The sequence below is a fragment of the Lynx rufus genome, unplaced genomic scaffold, assembly GCF_022079265.1.
Source record: "Lynx rufus isolate CCGP_SWC_20201006 ecotype Redwood Valley unplaced genomic scaffold, mLynRuf1.p SCAF_4, whole genome shotgun sequence".
Classification (NCBI taxonomy): Eukaryota; Metazoa; Chordata; class Mammalia; order Carnivora; family Felidae; genus Lynx; species Lynx rufus.
This window is the reverse complement of record NW_025814856.1, coordinates 46,111,269-46,131,686: the sequence shown is the minus strand read 5'-3', so window position 1 is coordinate 46,131,686 and position 20,418 is coordinate 46,111,269. Positions and strand designations below refer to the sequence as shown.

The 20,418-nt window shown below is 41.1% G+C and overlaps 1 protein-coding gene across 1 annotated transcript in view; it reads left to right on the top strand.

The window, feature by feature from the left end:
* Positions 1 to 20,418, top strand: part of SUMF1 (sulfatase modifying factor 1) — a 99,537-nt gene that overhangs the window by 51,730 nt on the left and 27,389 nt on the right. The window contains exons 5-7 of the mRNA XM_047095106.1: positions 1,144 to 1,266; positions 2,019 to 2,133; positions 7,397 to 7,510. Of these exons, the coding sequence (XP_046951062.1) occupies positions 1,144 to 1,266; positions 2,019 to 2,133; positions 7,397 to 7,510 (352 nt within the window). The remainder of the gene's footprint in view (positions 1 to 1,143; positions 1,267 to 2,018; positions 2,134 to 7,396; positions 7,511 to 20,418) is intronic.

The window sequence follows — 20,418 nt, the reverse complement described above, 5'->3', positions numbered from 1 at the left end:
ATATAGCCCCTTGACGAAGGGCAGAAACCTTGCAAAGCCTGAGCTGGCAGCCTTCATGGTAGAAATAGACTGTGAGGCAGAAAGTCATAGAATTCTTGGGCACCACAGGTTGACTGGGCCTCTTAGCTCCCAAGTGGTATTTTCTTTCATGAACTTAATAGAAGAAAAAGCTAAGGCAGAAGGAAAACCCAGAGGGGAATGTATTTTTTCCACTGAGTATATTTTCTTAGCAAAGTATGTCTCTGATTGCTGAAAACAGTAACTGACACGTAACAGGTACTCAGTAAACATTTGTTGAAGGAATAAATGAAAGTCATGGTGTAATTGCTGGAGGGAATTCAGAGGTGTTTAAGGAATGGACTAGGAGTGTGTAGCTCACTTGAAAAAGGGTGAACAGGGAATTAGAATTATCTAGTGCTGTATGAACGTGCGGATCCCCTTATTTGCAAACTTTCCCCCAACCTTCCTTATCCTTCTATGCCCTTAGAAAAAAATACTCATTCGGTATCTGCTAGCAGGAGGTGCATATAGCTGACTAATCTGTAGTAGAAAGGCACAAAGTTTAAAGCCAAGCAACCTGTGCAGAGGAGGGGAAAAGCAAGATTGTGCAGAGGGAAAAGTTGAGATTATAATGTAGGCCCAAGAAGTCCCCACTGATCCCTTTGAGGGCTTTGGGGTAAATAGGGCCTGTAGGACGGAGCTGTGGGTGTTCTGAAATGGCTGGACCTTTATGCCCCTACTGTGGTTAGTCATTGGCTGTTCTTAGGTGACTCTCCACAGCTGTGGGAGACCCTGAAGGGGCACTCCCAGCAGCTGGAACAGCACTCCTTCCTTCGAGGGGGACATGGGGGGTGCATCTCCACACCCAGTGTACCAAGTGAGATTCTCTGGGGGTCTAGGCCTGCCTGCTGGGGAGGACATGTTTTAAGTCTAGTTCCAAGGAGGATTATAACCCATTTGGGAGACTCGGATGTCAGACACCTGTGGTGGAAGGTGACAGATGTGGCACAGCTGGGGGTTTGATTGGACTGAGACTGGACACCCAGATTGGACTGAGGGTGATTATAGGCGCTTTGCTGAAGCTGGTTTCTGTTTCCTGTTCTAGTTCGTGCCCCTCTACACTCTGCTTTTGCTCTTCCCCAGGCCTGATCATCCAGTTCTGCACGTCTCCTGGAACGATGCGGTGGCCTACTGCACGTGGGCGGGAAAGCGGCTGCCCACGGAAGCTGAGTGGGAATACAGCTGTCGAGGAGGCCTGCAAAACAGGTACTCGGAGGGTCTCACCTTGCCTAACTATGTGTTGACCTTTTTCTAAATCTGTGGAACTTACTTCGGTTAGAAAGTTGATTGAAAACAAGAGCTTTTTCTTCCTAGGCTTTCTTCATCTGCATGAACTTACTAGGAGACACTGATGCCTGGGTCACCAAAGCGTCAGGTGAAGTGGGCTCCCTGCAGCCCCAAAGGGTGCTTCACGCATTCATCTCCCTATGATCTTACAGAGTCCTCCTCAGAGCCTCTTGGCAGGCTGCCTTGCGTTTAGGATTTTCTTATTTTAGGCATGTCCTGAAGCAGTGGTATTTCTCTGCTTCTAGAACCATGAGACAGAAAGCTCATGTTTGGGTCACATCTTCTAGGAAAGGCTCCTTAAAATAGCAGAGGCTTTTTAAAAAAGTGTGGTGTGATACTGCCTGATTGTGCTACCATATAAGTCCACAATGATGCCTACTTTCCCAGCCTTCTATAAGCCCTTCTTTTAGCTATGTGACTTATTGCAGGCCTCTCTAGTACCCGGGAAACACGGAGATTGTGGTGAACTTGACATGAGCTGGTTGTGCGGAAGTTTCAAAAGCAAAACAGTTCTGGTTAAAAGCTTTATTTATTTATATATTTGAAATGTAAAACGTAGTTCACTCAGAACAAGTGAGCAATGCCCTCTCTTTCATTGCATTCCTTCTCTTGACTTTAATCCAGAAGCCTGTGCCTGTTTGACAGGCTGATGCCTGTGTCTCTTCTGACAGACTTTTCCCCTGGGGCAACAAACTGCAGCCGAAAGGCCAACATTATGCCAACATTTGGCAGGGCGAGTTTCCTGTGACCAACACTGGGGAGGACGGCTTCCGAGGGACTGCGCCTGTGAGTAGCGAGGCTTCCGGAGGCGGGCGGCAGCCGCAGAGAACGCGGACATGCGCGGAAGGCATTGCGCGCTCTCTGACCAGTCTGTTGCCGTCTTCCTGTGTTCATCCGCCTGTGCTCGTGGCAGTTCCTAATAATTAATCAAATATTCTTTTTCATAACACAGTTTTCTTTCTGATTCCATCATACTTAGAGAAACTTCGGAAAACAAAAAGAGTATAAAAGAGAAAATTAAAAGGACTTGGAATTTTGCCACCCAGAGATAAACCTTGTTAGCATTTTGGTACATTTCTTTCTGCTCCTTTCCATGTTTATTGATGCTAATAATAGCTGGTAGTTAGTGTTTGCAGTGTGGCAGGCTTGGTGCTAGGCCATTTTTATGAGTTAATGCATTTAATGTTAATTCAACTTTGTAAAGTAGGTACCATGTATTTTATCCTCATTTTCCAGGTGGGCATTCTGAGGGACAGAAAGGTTAACTAACTTGCCCAAGGATACGCAGCTGGAAAGTAGCACAGTTGGAGTTTGAACTGGGTCTGTTTGTTTCCAAAGCCCATGTTCTGAACTACCATATATGCCAGCATATGTTTTTCTGGTGTATATATAGCTGTGTATATGTGTATATATGTGTGTCTATACACACACACATACATATATGCATATATATATATATGTATATATATATGTATATGTATATACTTTTTACATGTTGCTTTTGGGTCATGCTGAATGTAATACTTAAAATCTTGTTTTTCCCTGCTTAATATGAGGAACAAATACATTGTCTTTCAACAGATGGATAACCTGTCATTTGAATAAGGCCTAATTTATTTGCCTTTTATTAATCATTCACTAATTTAGGTTATATCTGTTGTTTTGTCATGTTTTGTTTTTGCTAAATAATTTAACAAGGAACATCTTGTACATAAATTTTAAATTGTATATCTGATGATTTGTTTAAGATAGATTTCCCAAAATGAAATAATGAGCCAAAGACTAGTAAACACTCTTGGTAAAGGTTTTAGATATATGGCTAAACTGTTTTCCAGAGTGCGTATCGCATACTTCCCTCCACAAGTATATAAGAGTTCTTTTCTCATTGCTCTTTTGCTGGCAAAATCATACACTAATGAAGCAATGTTGGAAATATTTCATTTTCTCCTAACAGTGAGGAAAGAAATCTTGCGGTGGGGAAGTAACACCTTACTGGGTTTGTTGTTACAGAGAATGATTTTCTTTCAACACTCTTTCAAACAGTTGTCATTTTTTTCATATTTGTTTTTTTGTTTCACACAAAAATAATTCTTCCAAAATTTACTTATAAATGTAACACAGATACATTGTTTGGAAGATGGCCAAATGACTCTAAAATTTGACTGAAAATAATGAAGTAGTGAGAAAGACCCAGACATTTTTGGAAAAGATGAAGAGTGGAGAGACACTTGACCTACCAGAAATCTAAAAATAGTTTGAGCTATAGTAGTTAAAGCATTATAGTTTCATTTTGGGGGGGCAATTGATGTAAATAATAGATTACATGAGAAGATGTAGCCTTCCAAGAGGTATTGGGGTGCATATGTGTATATATAAAATTCCATATATATGTGTAAGCATGTGATAAAGGAACCAACACAAACCAATGGGAAATGATGTACTACCCGAAGGAAGCAGAAGACTAATCATTTGATCTAGAAGTTGGTTCCTCCAAAGTTTCTTTCATGATAGCTACTACTCTCACAAGCACATAGTTGTATTCAGCAAAATGAGGGATTAGACATGTCAGGGACTAAAGGAGTTCCACCCTTTCTCAGACTTCCCATGGGTGAGAAACCTAGCCAATGATGGGCCACCTTTGGTCAGCGAAACTGGAATTGTAGGTGCTCAGTGAGGATGTTCACAAGTCCGTAGGAAAGATGTTGGTAGATGGAGGCTGTGGTACAGTGGCCATCGAAGTGTTATACACTGCCACAGAGTGTGCAGCAACTCACCTGTGGTGCGCTAACCTTCAACATGGATGGCTCAGAACATTGGGCTCATACCCGGCCTTCTTTGGTAGCAGATTCATTAGAGAGACTGGCACAAGGGACTTAGCAGCCTGGGTCCCCTTCCTAGATGGTAGGCTGTGAGAAGTAGGGCTACTGCAGTAAGCCTTGAATCCTAAGGTGTGGGCTTCCGACGGACCAAATTATATAAGCGCCTGTCAGTTTTAGTAAAAGGCCATGAAAAGGCTGGACTGGGCAGTTATGAATATTTTACAGTGCTTACTGCTATGGAATTTCATATCCTATTTCAGTACTTGAGTCTCCAAGGAAAACAGTTATTTATCCTTAAGGGCACCTGTTCAGAAAACACAAAGGTCCCTGTGAAATAAGGACACTTTACAGATGTTTAGAGTGGGGACATTTAACTGGGAGTTCAGCAGATGTCTATCCTGGAATATATGCACCAGAAATTACCTCAAGAAGCAACCATGCAAGTTCCTAAGACAAAGTTAGAACAGTTCCCAGGGGCCCTCAAAGAACCAATTTGAGAGACATGACCTGGGGAGAAAGAAGCAGGAGGGCACAGGGAGGTGGCTTCCACCTGTGTTTGGAATGAGACTTAGCAAGATCTGTATCTTCAAAATAGGACTGTTGACCCAGACAGTTACCTTGAGTCCACTTGAGCTGTTGTGTCCACACAGTCTGTTCATTAGAGAGAAGGAATTTAACTTCAATGGTGGGGTGGACTACAGTGAAACAGCTCTCTCACCTGATATTTTATGTATGCTATTACTTCTGGTCTGGACGGAGCAAACTATTCTGACCACAGTGAATCTTACGAATTGGATTTTTATTTTGTTAGCCGCTTTCATACAACTATTAGTGTGTTTTGGTTTTAATGCATAGCAATCATTCAGCAGGTTTGAAATATTTCTCATGCACATTTGTTTTCTTGTGAGGTTCCTGGAAGGAAGCTTTGGTTAGTGCAATTAATTTAACAATGAGCAGTTACACAGTTTCTTCTCCTTAATGGCATACTCATAGATGGTAATTTTAGGGATGGTGACTTCCAGATTTTATCTCACTTAAACATCAGATTTTTTAAAGGGGGAAGAAAACCCCAAAGTTTGAGTCAATTTTATTTCCCCATCTGAATGGTTTAAGAGCACCAGATAGGTTAAATTGCTTGCTCAGTAGCTGCTAAGTGTGGGCACATAAAAAGGACCTCAGGCACATGAACTTGAGCCCCCTCCGCTTGTGTGTTCTATGAGCCTGAGAAATGATTCTTCCCTCCAGAATGTTTGTTGCATCTTTTAATTGCTCTTGTGCCCCTGGCTCTTTCTCTTCTCTTCTTGAAACAAATTAATTTCTTCTTTTTCTTTCCATTCCTTGCAGCTATTATCCCACCTTACTCTTTCCGATCATCTCTAAATTCTTGAAGAACGGTTTATGCCTGTGGCCTCTCCACCTTTACTGTCTCTCTCAGTTTAGAACTGTGAACTTGATTCCAATGAGACTCTTCTACCTTTGTAGAGGAGGATACAGCCAGAAATCTGCAACCGGAAATCTCTGCAGCCAGAAATCCTCTCCCTCTTGGGAATTTCTGAGACATTTTTTCCCCACTCATTTCCCTACTCATCCCACTCTGTCTTACAAAATTAGATTTTTTTGTTTTGGGTATATATTTTTTCTCCCTCAGTAAGCTCTTTGATGTCTTTATGCCATTGATCCCTTCCTGCCTTCACTTGACATGCATGGAATTACTGAATGATGCAGTAAATAAAGACTGCTGTTTCCATAATGAATGCTGAATATGGAAGGAGAGTGGCAAAATTTTTTAGCTTTCCAAATTATCCAGATGAAGTTCTTTTAGGAAGTAGCTTCATAACTTTGACGTGCTCTGAACTGCCCAAGTATCAGGTGCTTCCATATTCATGTGTCAAATGGAGGTGAATTTTTAGTTTATTCATTTCTTTAGTCCTACGTCATTAGTATGGGGAAAAAAAACCCCATGGATTTACAAAAACATATGTATTTTTGTATTTTATATTATTATTTTTATTTTTTACAAAAATATTTTTTAAAACCCAAAGATAGGGGCGCCTGGGGCGTTTAGTTGATTGAGCATCTGACTCTTGATTTCCGCTCAGGTTATGGTCCCAGGGTTGTGGGACGGAGCCCTGTGTCAGGCTCTGCACTGAGTGTGGAGCCTGCTTAGGATTCTCTCTCTCTTTCTCTCTCTCTTTCTTTCTGTCTCCTCCTCTCTCTCCCTCTCCTTCTCTCTCTCTCTCTCTTCTTCTTCCTCTCCCTCTCCTTTTCTCTTTCTCCCTCTCTCTCCCTCTGCTCTCCCTGATTGTACTTTCTCTCTCTCTCTCTGTCTCAAAATAAATAAATAAAAAATAAAAACCCAAAGATAACTTGATATATTTTCATTTAAAAAAATGAAAATTTTCTTTATGTTTGAGAATTTCCATTAAAAAATGTTGGGAAAATATTTTAAGTCGCTAAAATAGTGTAATTGTCTACACTAACTTTTTCAGTTAAAGTTTTTTCTTACCCCTCTCCCTTCCCTCCTTCTTAAAAAAGCTTTATACTTTGGCTCTTTGTCTGTGACAATATTATGTGGCAGATTGTCTGACCTGCCTCTGAAATGTGATATGATTGCTTGCTGATGAATCTCAGTTGGCCTCATACTTCCAGGTTCCAGAGACTGACTGCAAACCTTTTCTTACAAATATGCTTGATAATGAATTCACATTTTCTTTAGAAAAACAAGTCGTCTCAGTGTTTTGATGATAATGACTGAGGCTTAAAGATAAGATAGTGAGTTGGAGGGGGCTGGTGGGTAGAGAGGACAGAAGTGACTTGGCGTTTTTCAATGTAAAAGACATTATGTGGCCACATATCTTAGCTCTGATGGTAAAATTTATAGTGGGTCTGATATGATGTTTCTGTTACGCTTTTGAGAGTTGAAATCATCATCTCCCCCCTCCCCCATCAGGTACAGATTTGGTCATTATTTGTCTGTTAGGAAGAGTTTTGTTGGCTTCCTTACCATGTAGTATAAACTCTCCTTAGGTTTCTAAACTCCCCTTGAGAAATCAAAGCAAAACATGTCTCTTTCTTTGTTTTTACATTGGCCAAATTGCAGTTTGATGGTCAGAATGAAAATTAATATTCATACCTTGAAGTTCTACTTCTTTTAGTGCATTTTTGCAGCAAAGAGATTTTCCAAAGAAGGTGAATACTTTGACAGCATGTTCCCTTTTTTTAATTTTTAGGTCGACGCCTTTCCTCCCAATGGTTATGGCTTATACAATATAGTGGGGAACGCATGGGAATGGACTTCAGACTGGTGGACCGTTCACCATTCTGTTGAAAAAACACTTAACCCAGTGAGTATCATTCTCAGACTGTATCATGAGAAGATTATATCCATCCCCTAGGCGGTCTGTGGCAAGAATTTCATGTGTTTCTGAAGAGTATTTGTCTGCTCTTGAAATTAATCTTGGAATTTCCCCAAAGGGATATTAAGTACGTGTCTCTCATTTCAAGTTTAAAGCGCTGTGTAGAAATATCTACAAGCATTTTATGTACTTCTGGATGGTGATGGTAATAATTATTTGAGTGAATCTGCCTATAACTTTAGAAATTATTATTCAGCCTCATAAATTTGATCAGAGTAAGATATCTAAATAACTATGCAAAATTCATTAATGTTTTTAGTAATAACCAGTGAGATATGCTAGATGGTATTTATCATGCAGCTAAGTGCCCGAGTTTTGATTGGCTGAAATTTTGATTCAGGAGTGTTATTTAGAGAAAAACGAGAAAGTATTTTCTGGTCAATGTTGAGTCAGGAAGTTGAGTCATTTAGTGATTATTTCCTGCACTCTGCAGTATGTCAGTTCGGTACATCATATGCCTTGGGAATTAAGACAACCACGTTTATTTAAGTTTTACCTACTCTGGTATGGGAAGAATGTTAAATGCAACTAACATTCAACTGTGCCACTTAAAACCAGGCTCTGCCAGAAGAACATACAAAAATTGAGGGACTACATGGGCATGTAGGTGAGAAGTACTTCCTTAAAAAAAAACAACCGTGTCTGAATATTTTTTGTTGTGTGGGGGGAAAGAACCATTTAAAAATCCTATCTCTAGCAAGCTAGACATTCATAAGTCAGAACCAAGAATATATATTTATACCAAAACTAGCTAGACTGGGAACTTAATATGCTCAATTTTAAACCTTAACCTTTTGAAAAGGCAACTAAGAGTAACTATAAAGAAAATTAATTCTTCAGTCTCTTGTCAGTGGAGGGTTAAGCAGCTCGAGTAATTGAAGAAACTGTCAGGCTCTGTGCCTCAGGCCATTTTTCGGAATATAAGGACAAATTTGTTTGATGTGCTTGATTTTTCTTCACAGAATAACACGTGGGCTGCTCATGAATAATCTGGAGACACAAACCTACTTTCTTGGGTGCAGATGAAAAAGCTGAGTTCTTCGGAAACTGTCATTCCCCCACTCATTTCCCTTGTACTTTCTGGCAGGGCTGGTGCAAGTAGCGGTCAAAGACAACTCTTCTCTCCAAAATGAGAATAAGGTTGTGAAATTCTCGGTAGGTTTGTGGTTGGGAGATGCCATTCTCTACTGGCAAGATGTGACTTGGCATTTGCTGTCAGAGTCAGAAATAGAATTTTTCCCCCTCGGATAAAAGCATCTGCATGTTTGCAAGGGGGTGCACAAGGCTTCAGGATTCTGGCAAGTTGTGAATGTATCTATCTGACCATCTGTTGTCGAGCTGAGCGCTTATTAGCTTCCAGTCTTATAACTGCTTGTGTGTCTTCTAAGGATTTACAGAAAAATTCACATTTCTCTTGTTTTCCCCAGTCCCAGGAGCTATCTTAGATGTCGTCCTTGCTTTATAAATTGTTCTGATTTTAGATTTCTCTTGGTCACAGTGGCCTCATTTGCTTCCTGATTTGAATGGGCTAAAATTCATCTGTTTTGAGAACTAAACCCCAACTTCCTAGAGAACTCAGATTCCATCATTCAAATCTTTACAACTTCCTTCATTTCCAGTGCCACTGGCATGTCCCATCTGGGGTACTGCAACAGCCTCCCAGCTGGGCCCCTGCCTTCCATCTCTCTGCACTATGCAGCTACAATGACGTCTACAGAGAACAGATTTAACGCAGTCACTCCTCTGTTTAAAACCCTTCAGTGGCTTCTTGTCTAAAGAAGAAAGTACAGTTTCTTGAACACAAGTTCTCAAGGCTAAGATCATTTAATCCTTGCTGATCTTTCTAGCCATACCTTTTACTTCTTCTTCAAACATTTAGTTATAAAATTTAATAAAAATTCAGGATGGTACAGAAAATAGTATAATACATACCTGCCATTTAGATGTAACATATATTAACAGTTTACTGTATGTACTGTATTTCTTTTAACCAGAGGAAAAGGACAAAAACTGGTCTCCAGGTTAACACTGGATATTGTTAATATTTTTAATTTAAACAGTTTTAGTCAATGTATAGTGCAATCTCACTGTGGTTTTTAGTCATCATATGTTAAAGTCTGCATCTCATAACTCTAGTCTCTAGCTACCCTTTGACCTGCTTCTGTTGTCATGGTTGGGTTTGGTCACATATTGTTTTCTCACATGCCTGGCTATTTTTGGCTGAGTACCGGACAATGCATATGAAAAATTATAGATATTATTGGAGATCTGGATAGCGTGATCTTTCTCTAGAGAGGATATACCTTTGCCTGTGGAAACTTCCATTTCAGATGAGCTAATTCCAATCAGGAGTTGGGATGTTTTGAAGGTGCACTTCAGTCCCTGTGAGGGCTTGTCTGGATGTAGTTTTTAGGATGCCAACCAAAAGTCAGGGGTTTTACTATGGCTCTTCTTCCTTGAAGGGTCTTGTAATTCCATTTTTTGTTTCCTTAGGCCACGAGTCTATTGAGAGTTCTATTCAGCTTCTCAGCCTTATAGCTGCTGCCTTTGTGAATCAGCAGACCTCTAGGTGAAACTAAGAATGGGAAAGGTCATCTCTGAGCTTCCCTCTTCTCTGGAATTTGAGCTCTGCAGTTCCTCACAACTATAGTAGTTTTCATCTGGTTTGGTTAAAACTCCTATTTCTCACTGAGGTCTCAATTTATTTGCCTTCTTTCCCTAATGGCCTGTGTATCTCCAGTGCCTAGCAAAGAATGTGGTGCATAATAGCTGGTCCTGTAACAAAGCCAGTTCCAGAGACCTAGAATTGAGTGTGACCACTATTCATATTTCAGGTGTTTCAAAAGCAAAGGCTGCTTGGAAACAGACATTTTCAGGGAGAGTTTTGAACCAAAATGTCCACGTGATTAGTAAACATTTCAACTCAGGAACTGACCTCTTCCATGCCATGCATATGTGTTAGTTCCAAGACTAACTCATAATGGCAAATCATTTTAAAGCTTCTTTGGGGAGCTTGAGAAAAGTCAGTGTTCTGTATGCAAAGTCTATTCAGGGAATATCTTTTTCTCATTCAGTGACTTCCAGGGAGCAAAAGTTAATCATTAGTGCTTATTTTATTGGGCAGTCATTTATGGCAGAAGCAGGTGGTGGAAATATCTTGTGTGCTTTGTACACACAATTCTGAGAGAGGCTGATGTATTTGACCATATGAAGTGAGGGTTGGTTTGTTCTTAGCTGGTAGGAGGTTATGTGGAGGGTGTGTGCATATGTGTGTGTGTGTGTGTGTGTGTGTGTGTGTGTGTGTGTGTGTGTTCTGGAGCTGCTTAAGATGGCATCACCTCTTTCCACACAGATACAGTCCAGAGTGTTACCATTGCTGCTACTATTTCTTTTAACCAAACAAACAAACAAAAAAAGGTCATTTTTTTCCCTTTTCAGTTACCTCACCCCAAGGCCCATATTAATCTATGGCAGTATGTAGTGCTTTCAGTAAAGAATGTGTTGAGCTTACATAGCACCCTAATTTCCAGCACCCGCATACTCACTCACACTACCCACGTACCATGCCGACTTGCTTGCTGATTGTGTGAGAGGATGGTGTGATCTATGATATATTTTCCACTCTAACTTTGAGGTATATGGTTTCATTCGGGCAGCTTTTTTTTCCTGAGGGAAAGAACTCCAGTCTTGGAATGAGTCAAAGTAACTTGGATTATAGCTGTGCCACTTAATATTAAAGGAATTTCTGTAAACTTAGTATATCTCTCTTTTTTTTAAGTTTATTTATTTATTTTTAGAGAGAGACAGCACAAGTAGGGGAGGGACAGAGAGAGAGAGAGAAGGAGAGAAAGAATCCCAAGCAGGCTCTCCACTGCCAGTGCAGAGCCCAATGAGGGGGGCTCACACTCATGAACCATGAGATCATGACCTGAGCCAAAACCAAGAGTGAGACAGTTAACTGACGAATGCATGCAGGTACCCCTAAACTTAGGATATCTTAACTTTCCTTATCTACAAGTTGGGAATAATTTTACTTTTATCATGAATTTGTTGTGAAGTTAAATTTGATGATGCTGCATGTGAAAGTACTTTATACCTCAGAAGTGTTGTTGTGTATTGTTTTTGTTTAAATTATGTTTTGACTGCCTACTTGGGGTATTATATGCTTCTCTCAGGCAGAGTTGATGAGGAATGTTGGGGAAGAAAGTGATATTTATAAATAAAGAATGCTCAGAACTCCTTCTCTCCTTACCGTTGGCTGGCATAACACATTGTCATCCTTAAATGAGAAACTTGCTAGTGCTTCATGGTTCATTCAAGTCCAGCGGGAATAAAGTTTTTCAAAAACCATTCCTGCTTTGAATGAATCCGGCTGCTTGCCAAATTCTTTTAGCCAGAGATTGAGTTTGCTTTGTTTTTGTTGGTGTGTAATTTGATTGTTCAATTAGATTGTATAGCTCCAGACATTTTTGGAACTGTATCCTGTTTTGCCAGGCTGCTTTGTCACGGTATAGGATTGACCAGGGAGGTGGTAAGCCCTCCTTGTCTGCATTGAATGACACGGTTTTGAATGACACTCGGAGCCCCTGGCTGTCACACATGGCGCATGCCTTCCCTCTGACCTGAAATCTGCATGTACAGTGTGCTGGCAGGTGCCACACTTGTCAGTCCTGCTCAAAATCTTGTTTTCCATGCGGTGATTGCCCTTGGGACTTGGGATGATGGCACTTGGGACATCACTTTGGTCCATCCTCTACACTCCACACTTGATTACTTCTTTTCCCAGTAACCCCTCCTCTGGTCTCCTGCCACTGCATGAATCAATGAATTTTGTACAGCAAGAATGTTAGATTCCTACTTAGCCTGTCTTCCTAGTCCTCCTCTGCCATTGGCATGCGACTGTCCTTGTTTCAGTCTGGTAAAACCCAGTAAATATCATGTCATCGTTCTTAGTTGAGCCTGCCACACCCAGCGATTACCCAACAGCAGCCTAATCAGTGCAGCAAGCCATCATTGGTACCTAGGTTGTGCTAGGACGAGGAGCTGACTGAGGACTTTTACCTGCTCTAAGGACCTCATTCCCATATTTTTAATGAGGATGTTTTAGGGGCATGAATAAATCGATTTGAAGGAGAAGTAACCTAGTATCAAAAATGAAAAAAAAAACATTCAGGTGTTAATGAAGCTGACTTAAATTTGATAGTAAATTAATATGGTTTACATTGTACTTAGTATGTGCTAAAAGGAAAACAGTGTCTTGGGACTGTGTCAGGGAAAATAATTCTTTTTCTCCCAAGTGGAGAGAAAGCCTTTACAGCCTCATGTTACTGTTGACTCTCCCTGAGCAAACAGAGCAGGACACTCACGTGTATCTTGGCCTCCCCTCTCAGTTTGGAGGACCAGTGGATTTAAAAGTGGGAAATGAAGACCTTCAGCCTCTGCCTCTGTAGGAATCCCTTCTTTGGTACACCGGACAGCTCTGATCCCGCAGCCGCTCTAACACCTGTGGCAACTTGTGTTATCAGATATTCTCATTGTTGTGAGGTTGCTGTGACCAACCAGAGTATCCTGTCCTGAAGTTTCACCTCATTCTGTACTTGGTGAGAACACAGAACACATCTTCTCTCTGTCTTGTACACAAAAGCTTTCCAAATACCTGGAGATAGTCCCAACCTGTGCCCCTCTGTCTTTGTCTTTCTAGATAAGCATCCCCAACCTTCAGGTGCACCTTGGATAACTTGGTTTCCAGTCCAAGGCAAGCTGCATTACATTCCTCTGAATAACAAGAGTGGGAGGGAAAAATCCTTTTTTCTCAACGGGCACCCAGAACCGTACGCAATATTCAATATGTCCCCTGATCCATGCTATTAATTCTAGGACTGTCCTTTTCCATCATTTTCTCTCATCAGATCTCAGATTATGTCAGCAGTGAGGAGGTGAGCCAGTGGAATCCAATAGAACTGGGTTTGAATGTTTTTGCTATACTTCTGGCTTACCAGTTGTATGATCCTGGGAAAGTCACTTTACTACTCTGGAACTCAGTTTGCTTCTTTTCCTAAGTGGGGATAGAAGATTCTGACTTCATAGAATTGTGAGGGACAGAGAGAAAGTTTGTATCACCTAGCATGATATTTAGCAAATGGCAAGCATATGATACATTTTAATCATTATTAGTACTGTAGCATTATTCTTGAGAGTCCTATTATTATTTTTATGAATAGTGCAGCAGCAACAGGAAGGGCAGCTTCTCACTGTTGGCCCCTAGTAAGCTTGTAACCAAATAAAACTTCCCTTCCCTCCACCACCATATACATTGATTTTAGGCTATTTCCCCCCCACATACACTTGCCATACAGCTATTTTTAAAAAAAATTTTTTTAACATTTATTCATTTTTGAGACAGAGAGAGGCAGAGCATGAACGGGGGAAGGTCAGAGAGAGAGGGAGACACAGAATCTGAAACAGGCTCCAGGCTCTGAGCTGTCAGCACAGAGCCCATCGCGGGGCTTGAACTCACAGACCGCGAGATCATGACCTGAGCCGAAGTCGGATGCCCAACCGACTGAGCCACCCAGGCGCCCCCATACAGCTATTTTTTTATGCAACTATTTTTTAAAGTAGTTTGAAAGAAAACTTTTGAGAAATTTCTCTATGTTTATAGCTGCATTTTGAAACAATTCAGAGCCTATGTCTTCTGTCCATGAAATTCAATTTTTTTTATGATTTTCAACTTTGAGAAACAGCGTATAGAAATCGTTGTGACTATCAGCACTGTCATTTATGGTAGTAGTCTTCTCTTCCAGCTCTTTATAATTGACAGATTTGGCTGTGTTTTTGTCATTGATACACTCTGAATGGGGGCTCAGCTTGCATTTACTGAGCACTTACTATGTTCCAGGGCTCTCTTGGGGATGCAAAGATGCATGAGACAGACCTGGTTGTTGAGAAGCCTGTAGGTTGGGTAGTGATCAGATTAATCCAGAGGCACCGTGGTAAGAATTGTTGCTGGTATGGTAGAGGTGGGAGCCTCGATGAACTCTGTTTTCTGCTGGTTGGAGCTTTAAGGGCTTCTCTGAGGAGGTGCCCTTTGAAAGGATGGCAGTAGTTGGCAAGATCCCTCTGCTAGGTCCTTGACATCCAGACAGGGAAGACAGGGCACAGCCCTTTGAGGAATTCATAGTAAGCAGAGAAGGAGTTTTGTCTTTTTCCACTGCTTTCATTTTCTTGAAGTAAGTGCTCAGCCGTTGGTACCCTGAGCCACAGCTGCCCTGTCCTTGCCCTTTAGTCCTGAAACATCAAGCCCTCTCCATGCTCAAAGTAAAAGTAAAAATAGTGAGGTGTGTGTGTGTGTGTGTGTGTGTGTGCGCACGAGTGCACGCATGTGTGCATGCCTGTGTCCTTGTGTGCTTGCTTTTTTTTAGTTTTGCTGTAACATATTTACCTCATCCTTATAGGAGCATTAGAGCTGTTTAAAGAATTTGTTAGCTAACCAGCTAGGGCTTTGGAGAATGACTTGTAAGTTGTCGTTCTTAGTTTGGTATGTGCTCAGTAAAAGGGCTTTTATAAGCTCTCTTTTTCACAGTGTATGGCACTCCTGGGAAGGGAAAGCCATGTGTGCTCTAAGATTGGGAGGACAGAAGGTCAGCATAATGGATTGGGGTTATAACAGAAACGTTAAATGAAAGAGTGAAGAGTTTGCTAATGTGATTATTTGCCATCCTCAGTCAGGTTCGTCCTGCTGTGCTGAATAACAGAACCATTGTTACATGATGAAAGCAGAGGTCAGTAGCCTGGGTTTCCATCTGAAATTTAGCTTTAAAGAGTCGTGGGGCCTTAGGTGTTCTTGCCCTTGTTTGGCTTACTGCTTCATCTGTACATTTTGCTAGGGGTTGTAGCAAGCAATTCTTGGGGTGCACAGTAAATTTTGGCAATCGCCCTGGCGTCTGGTGCTGGCTTGGAGAGTAGGCCATGATGGGTGAAATGGCTGGCAGTAACATGGTTAAGAGGACTGGTTTTAAAATGATTCAGACATAGGCCCACGTCCTAGTTCTGCCACTTACTGGCATGGTGGCCTCATGGGAAGAGGATGACATCTTTTGATTCTGTCATCTGTCATTTGTAGATTCCTCATCTACAAAATGGGACTAACAACAACACATGAGGATACTGGGTTGTTCGGAGGATTAGAAAGAGGTTAGAGAGAGCAGTCAACACTGTGCCTGCCCCATAGTCAGCACTCATTAGTCTAGAGCCAGTTATTTTTTTCCAAGTACCTGTCTATTGGAACATTTCCTTTTTGAAAATCTTGTCCCCTTCAGCACTTCCTCTTGTTTTTTGTTGGGCCAGATTAAGTTCTTTTTCTTTCATTTATTTAATAAACATGTAATGAGCATGTGCTGTGTGCTAGGGGCAGTTAATTGCTGTGATAAACATCACAGTCGTTGGGGCACCTGGGTGGCTCAGTCAGGTAAGCGTCAGACTTTAGCTCAAGTCATGAGCTCACGGTTCATGTGTTCGAGCCCCACATTGGGTTGTGCTGACGGCAAGGAGCCCACTTTAGATCCTCTTTCTCCCTGTCTCTCTGCCCTTTCCCTCTTGCACGCATGCTCTCTCTCAAAAGTAAACATTAAAAAAAAAAAAAAAATCCTAGTCCTTGCCTACAGAGAGTTTGGATTTCAAAATCCCTAGTTATGGTCCCCTACTTCAACAGTAATAGGAAGTTTTTGCCCCACTGACCTTTAGGAAGTCAGAACCAAAGCCCAGGTTTCTGGCTTCCTCTCAAAGGCTGTTTATTTTTTCCATGTGCTCTGTTTACCTGGAAAGGGCTGAGAAGAAAGGAGCATGGTAGGGCCTGCAAAGGCTCCCTTATTTATTTGGGTCCAAAGCCCAAAGACCAGGTCTGAGCAGCTTTTCTGGCCAGAGGAGGGGTACTCATGAAATTCTAGGTGGAGTAGGTGTACAGTGCGGGCCACTTGCTGAGGTTTGAATCTCCTGTCTTGGTGTGCTTTGTGGTATGAATTGACAGCCAGAAGCTTATATGCTACCTCCAGGACCAGACCCTCTCAGCTGGGCTTGACATTCTGTCTTCCACTCTGTGGGCTTCCCTTTCCATCTCTTGCATATGTGGGCTCCCCTGGGCAGTTTTCTTCTTGGTTTTACAATGAATCTCCCAATATCTCCCTGGTATCTTAGCCCCTAACTTAGGCTTAACGATTGCAGTTAAGACCTCTATCTCATCACATGTGGAAGTCAGCAAAAGTTAACTTCACTTATGTGTATTTTCCAACACACAGAATAATTCTGTTCTTTATAGTTTTTCCCACACAACAGTCCATATTCATAAACCATTTTCCCATGGCACCTCTCTGTCAGAATCATTACCAATTGTTTGGGAAGAAAAAGTGCAGTCTCTCAGCTTGAAGACAGTCCCCCAAGCCCTTCCCCACATTAGCTTTCTAGATTATTAGTGTGAAGTGTGTTTTTGGTTCCAGACAAAGAGATAAGCCTCAGACCCTGCATTCTGGTGTGATCACCCTGACTATACCCCGGGCTGCCTAGTGCTTTTGGGAGGAGTCCAGTCAAAGTGCTTATTCTTTACATTTATAGAGGTTTTCTTTCCCCCTGAAGAGTCCAAAGTGCTTTCCCTCTCTCTCTCTCCCTTCGTTTCTCATATCCTCAAAATATTCCTGCTTGTGTAAAAAGAGGAATGTGGTCTTAGATTCATTTCTTATGAGAATTCATGGAATGGAGAGAGGTGTTGACTTTGCCCCAGATTTTGAATTTGATTTTCAGAGTCAGGATTAAGTCCCAGGTCTTCTGATGTTGAGACTTGTACAGTGTTTACCAGACTCCAGATGTTATTTGAAAAACAAAACACGAAAGGCTACTTACTTCCACGTAGTATTTTATCACAAACTGCATACATTAAGTCAGGAATTTCAGGAAGTGTTATAAATATGAAAGATAATTTAAGAGATGTGAATTGCTGTGTCATGTAGTGGCTTCTTCCAAAAGCAAGGGAGAGGCAGTGAATTATGCCTCTCGTTCTTTATATCTTGAGATTTTAAATCAGTTTTCTGTTCTTACGTTCCTAATCTGTTATCTCCACTAAATTATTTTTTAAAAATATTGATCTGGCAAATTGGCTTTTGTACCTAACATTTGACTTGTTAATTAATTTCAGAGTAATATAGTGTCATTCCCATTTCTATAGCTTTACCTTCCATGACTCCCTATGCTATAGTGTGACTCATTTGTTCTTTCCCTAAGGATCTGGAAATAAAATCATGTTATTGAGAAGAGAAAAACAGAACAGTTAAATCATCTTTTTTTGCCAGGATATTCTGTTTTTTTTTTTTTTTTTCATGTCGATATGTAGACACATTTATAATATAGGCGTATACATATCTACACCTATGATTTCTATGTAAGTCTATACTTTTATTCATTCAGGAAAATTATTGGCAGCCCACTCAATGCCAGACTCGTGTGCTGGGTTCTGGGAGTCCAACAGACACAAATTCCTTGCCCTCAAGGATCTTGTAGATGTTAAAGAATCAAGCAAATGCACCTAATTGTGTGTGTGTGTGTGGGTGTGTGTGTGTGTATATATACATTTATGCATATGTATAAACATACATATATATGCATATGTATGTATACATATATATGCATATGTATTTAATTGTACATATGGAAGAAGTATATATAACATGATAGTTAAGAGCATGCATTTTTTAGGGTGCCTGGGTGGCTCAGTCAGTTGAGCGTCCGACTTTGGCTCAGCTCATGGTCTCACAGTTTGTGAGTTTGAGCCCTGTGTCGGGCTCTGTGCTGACAGCTGGGAGCCTGGATCCTGCTTCAGATTGTGTTTCCCTCTATCTCTGTCCTTCCATGGCTCATGCTCTGTCTCTCTCTCTCTCTCTCTCTCTCTGTCTCTCTCTCTCAGAAATAAATAAACATTAAAAAAAGTTAAAAAATAACTTTTAAAAAAGAAAAAGAGCATGCATTTTTAGAGTTGGACCTGGTTTCCTAGCTCTGCCCACTACTAGCTGAATAGCCTGGGGCAAGTCACTTAAACTCTCACACAGCTTCCTCATTGGTGAGGAAATAGGAGCGCCCCTTGTGGTTTCAGTAAGATAATGCAGAGAAAAATTTTAACGTGGCTGTTCTCTAGTAACTACTTGATAAACCTAATTATGACCACTATGTTCCATGTGCAATGACCGTTTAAGTACAGTAAGTTAGCAAGCTATGAACTGATACCTCTCTCTGAAATCAAGTCCACGGAAGACATTTATTCTAGACTTTTTTAGGGATGTGATAAGGAGATAAGCCATCTGGTAGCATGCAGTTATAAATAACACTTCTTTCTGTGGACAGTCTTTAGTTTATAGTTACTAAAGGAAGTACACACTACTTCCTCTAAGCAGAACTTAGAGAATTGGGCCCTTAGCACTTGTCCACTTTCAAAATGTTGAAAATAAAAACATGGAAGCCTTCAAGCACTCATTGAAAATAATGTTTATCTCTAAATACCATCTGGTATAAGCTTATTGCTTATACTCTCTTCCTAACTTGCTAGTGAGTTTTCACTGAAGGACAAAGGAAGTTGTGAGAGTAAGAGAATGTGATCAATGAAATCCTTAGAAAGGGTAAAACTTTATGTGTCTCACTTCACGCAGTGCTTAGAGCCATGTCTGACTTTGCAAGGAGGATTGAACAGGTTTATAACATTATTCTGAGAGATGGAAGTGATTTGAGTCTGGAGCAAACCTTTCAGCAAATGTAGTCTATACTCTGTGATGTTGGCGGCTTGGTCAGTTGACCCAGAAGTTACCTTTCTTTAGAATGATACCACCATATACCATGCATTGTTTAGGATGAACCGAAATCAGAAAATACATATATAGGACTATAATGTGTTTATTGAAAAAAATCCACCAATGGGTGGACCTGTAGAGTTCACACCCAGTTTGTTGAAGGATCAACTTGTACTTAAAAATGGCTGAAATGGTAAGTTTTAGGTCATGTGTATTTCACCACGATTAAAAAAAAAAAAAGTTAACGTCCTTGGATAAGGCACCTGAAAGAAAATCGTGTTGCTAATTGCCTGTCTCCTGTCTTGGCAAGAATTAGTGGAAAGGATCCCTAGAGGGAGTGAAGTGATTTGGGATGGAGAAACTCTAAGGTGGAAGGATCTGGGGATGTGTCCACTAGCTTGTGTTGAATGGTCGTGAAGAAAGGGCCTCGTAAGGTTTCTGGTGCAGCATCTGCATTTCATGAGTGAGGAAACTCAGGCCACTAGTAAAGTGACAGAGCCTGGAGTAGACACGGGTTCTCCCACCTTATTGGCCTGTGTGGTGGCTCCCTGATGATACCTTTTGCCCGGCTCATCCTGTGGGGTCTCAGAAGTTTTCTCACTGATACTTCCTGCTTGTAATCTGTCTTAAGCCCAGGACTTTTTATTTTCTGGAGTTAGTGTTAGTCATTACAGATCAAGGTCTCAGATTTCAGACACCAGTTGCAAATGAGGTCACCATGCTTGCCACACTTCTGGCCAGCGAACTGCAAACATAGGGGCTCTCATGTTCTCCTCCTCAGGCTTGGTAATTTACTAGAACAGCTCACAGAACTTAAGAAGTTACTTTACTTATCATTATTGGTTAATTTTAAAGGACGCAGGTCAGGAATAGCCAAATAGAAGAGATGCATAGGGAAAGATGAGGAACAGGAGTGACACAAGCTTCCATGTCCTTCCCAGCACATCCATTTGTTGATCCAGCTGTCTGAACCCTGTTGGTTAGAGGTTTTTATAGATGTTTAATTAAGTAAGT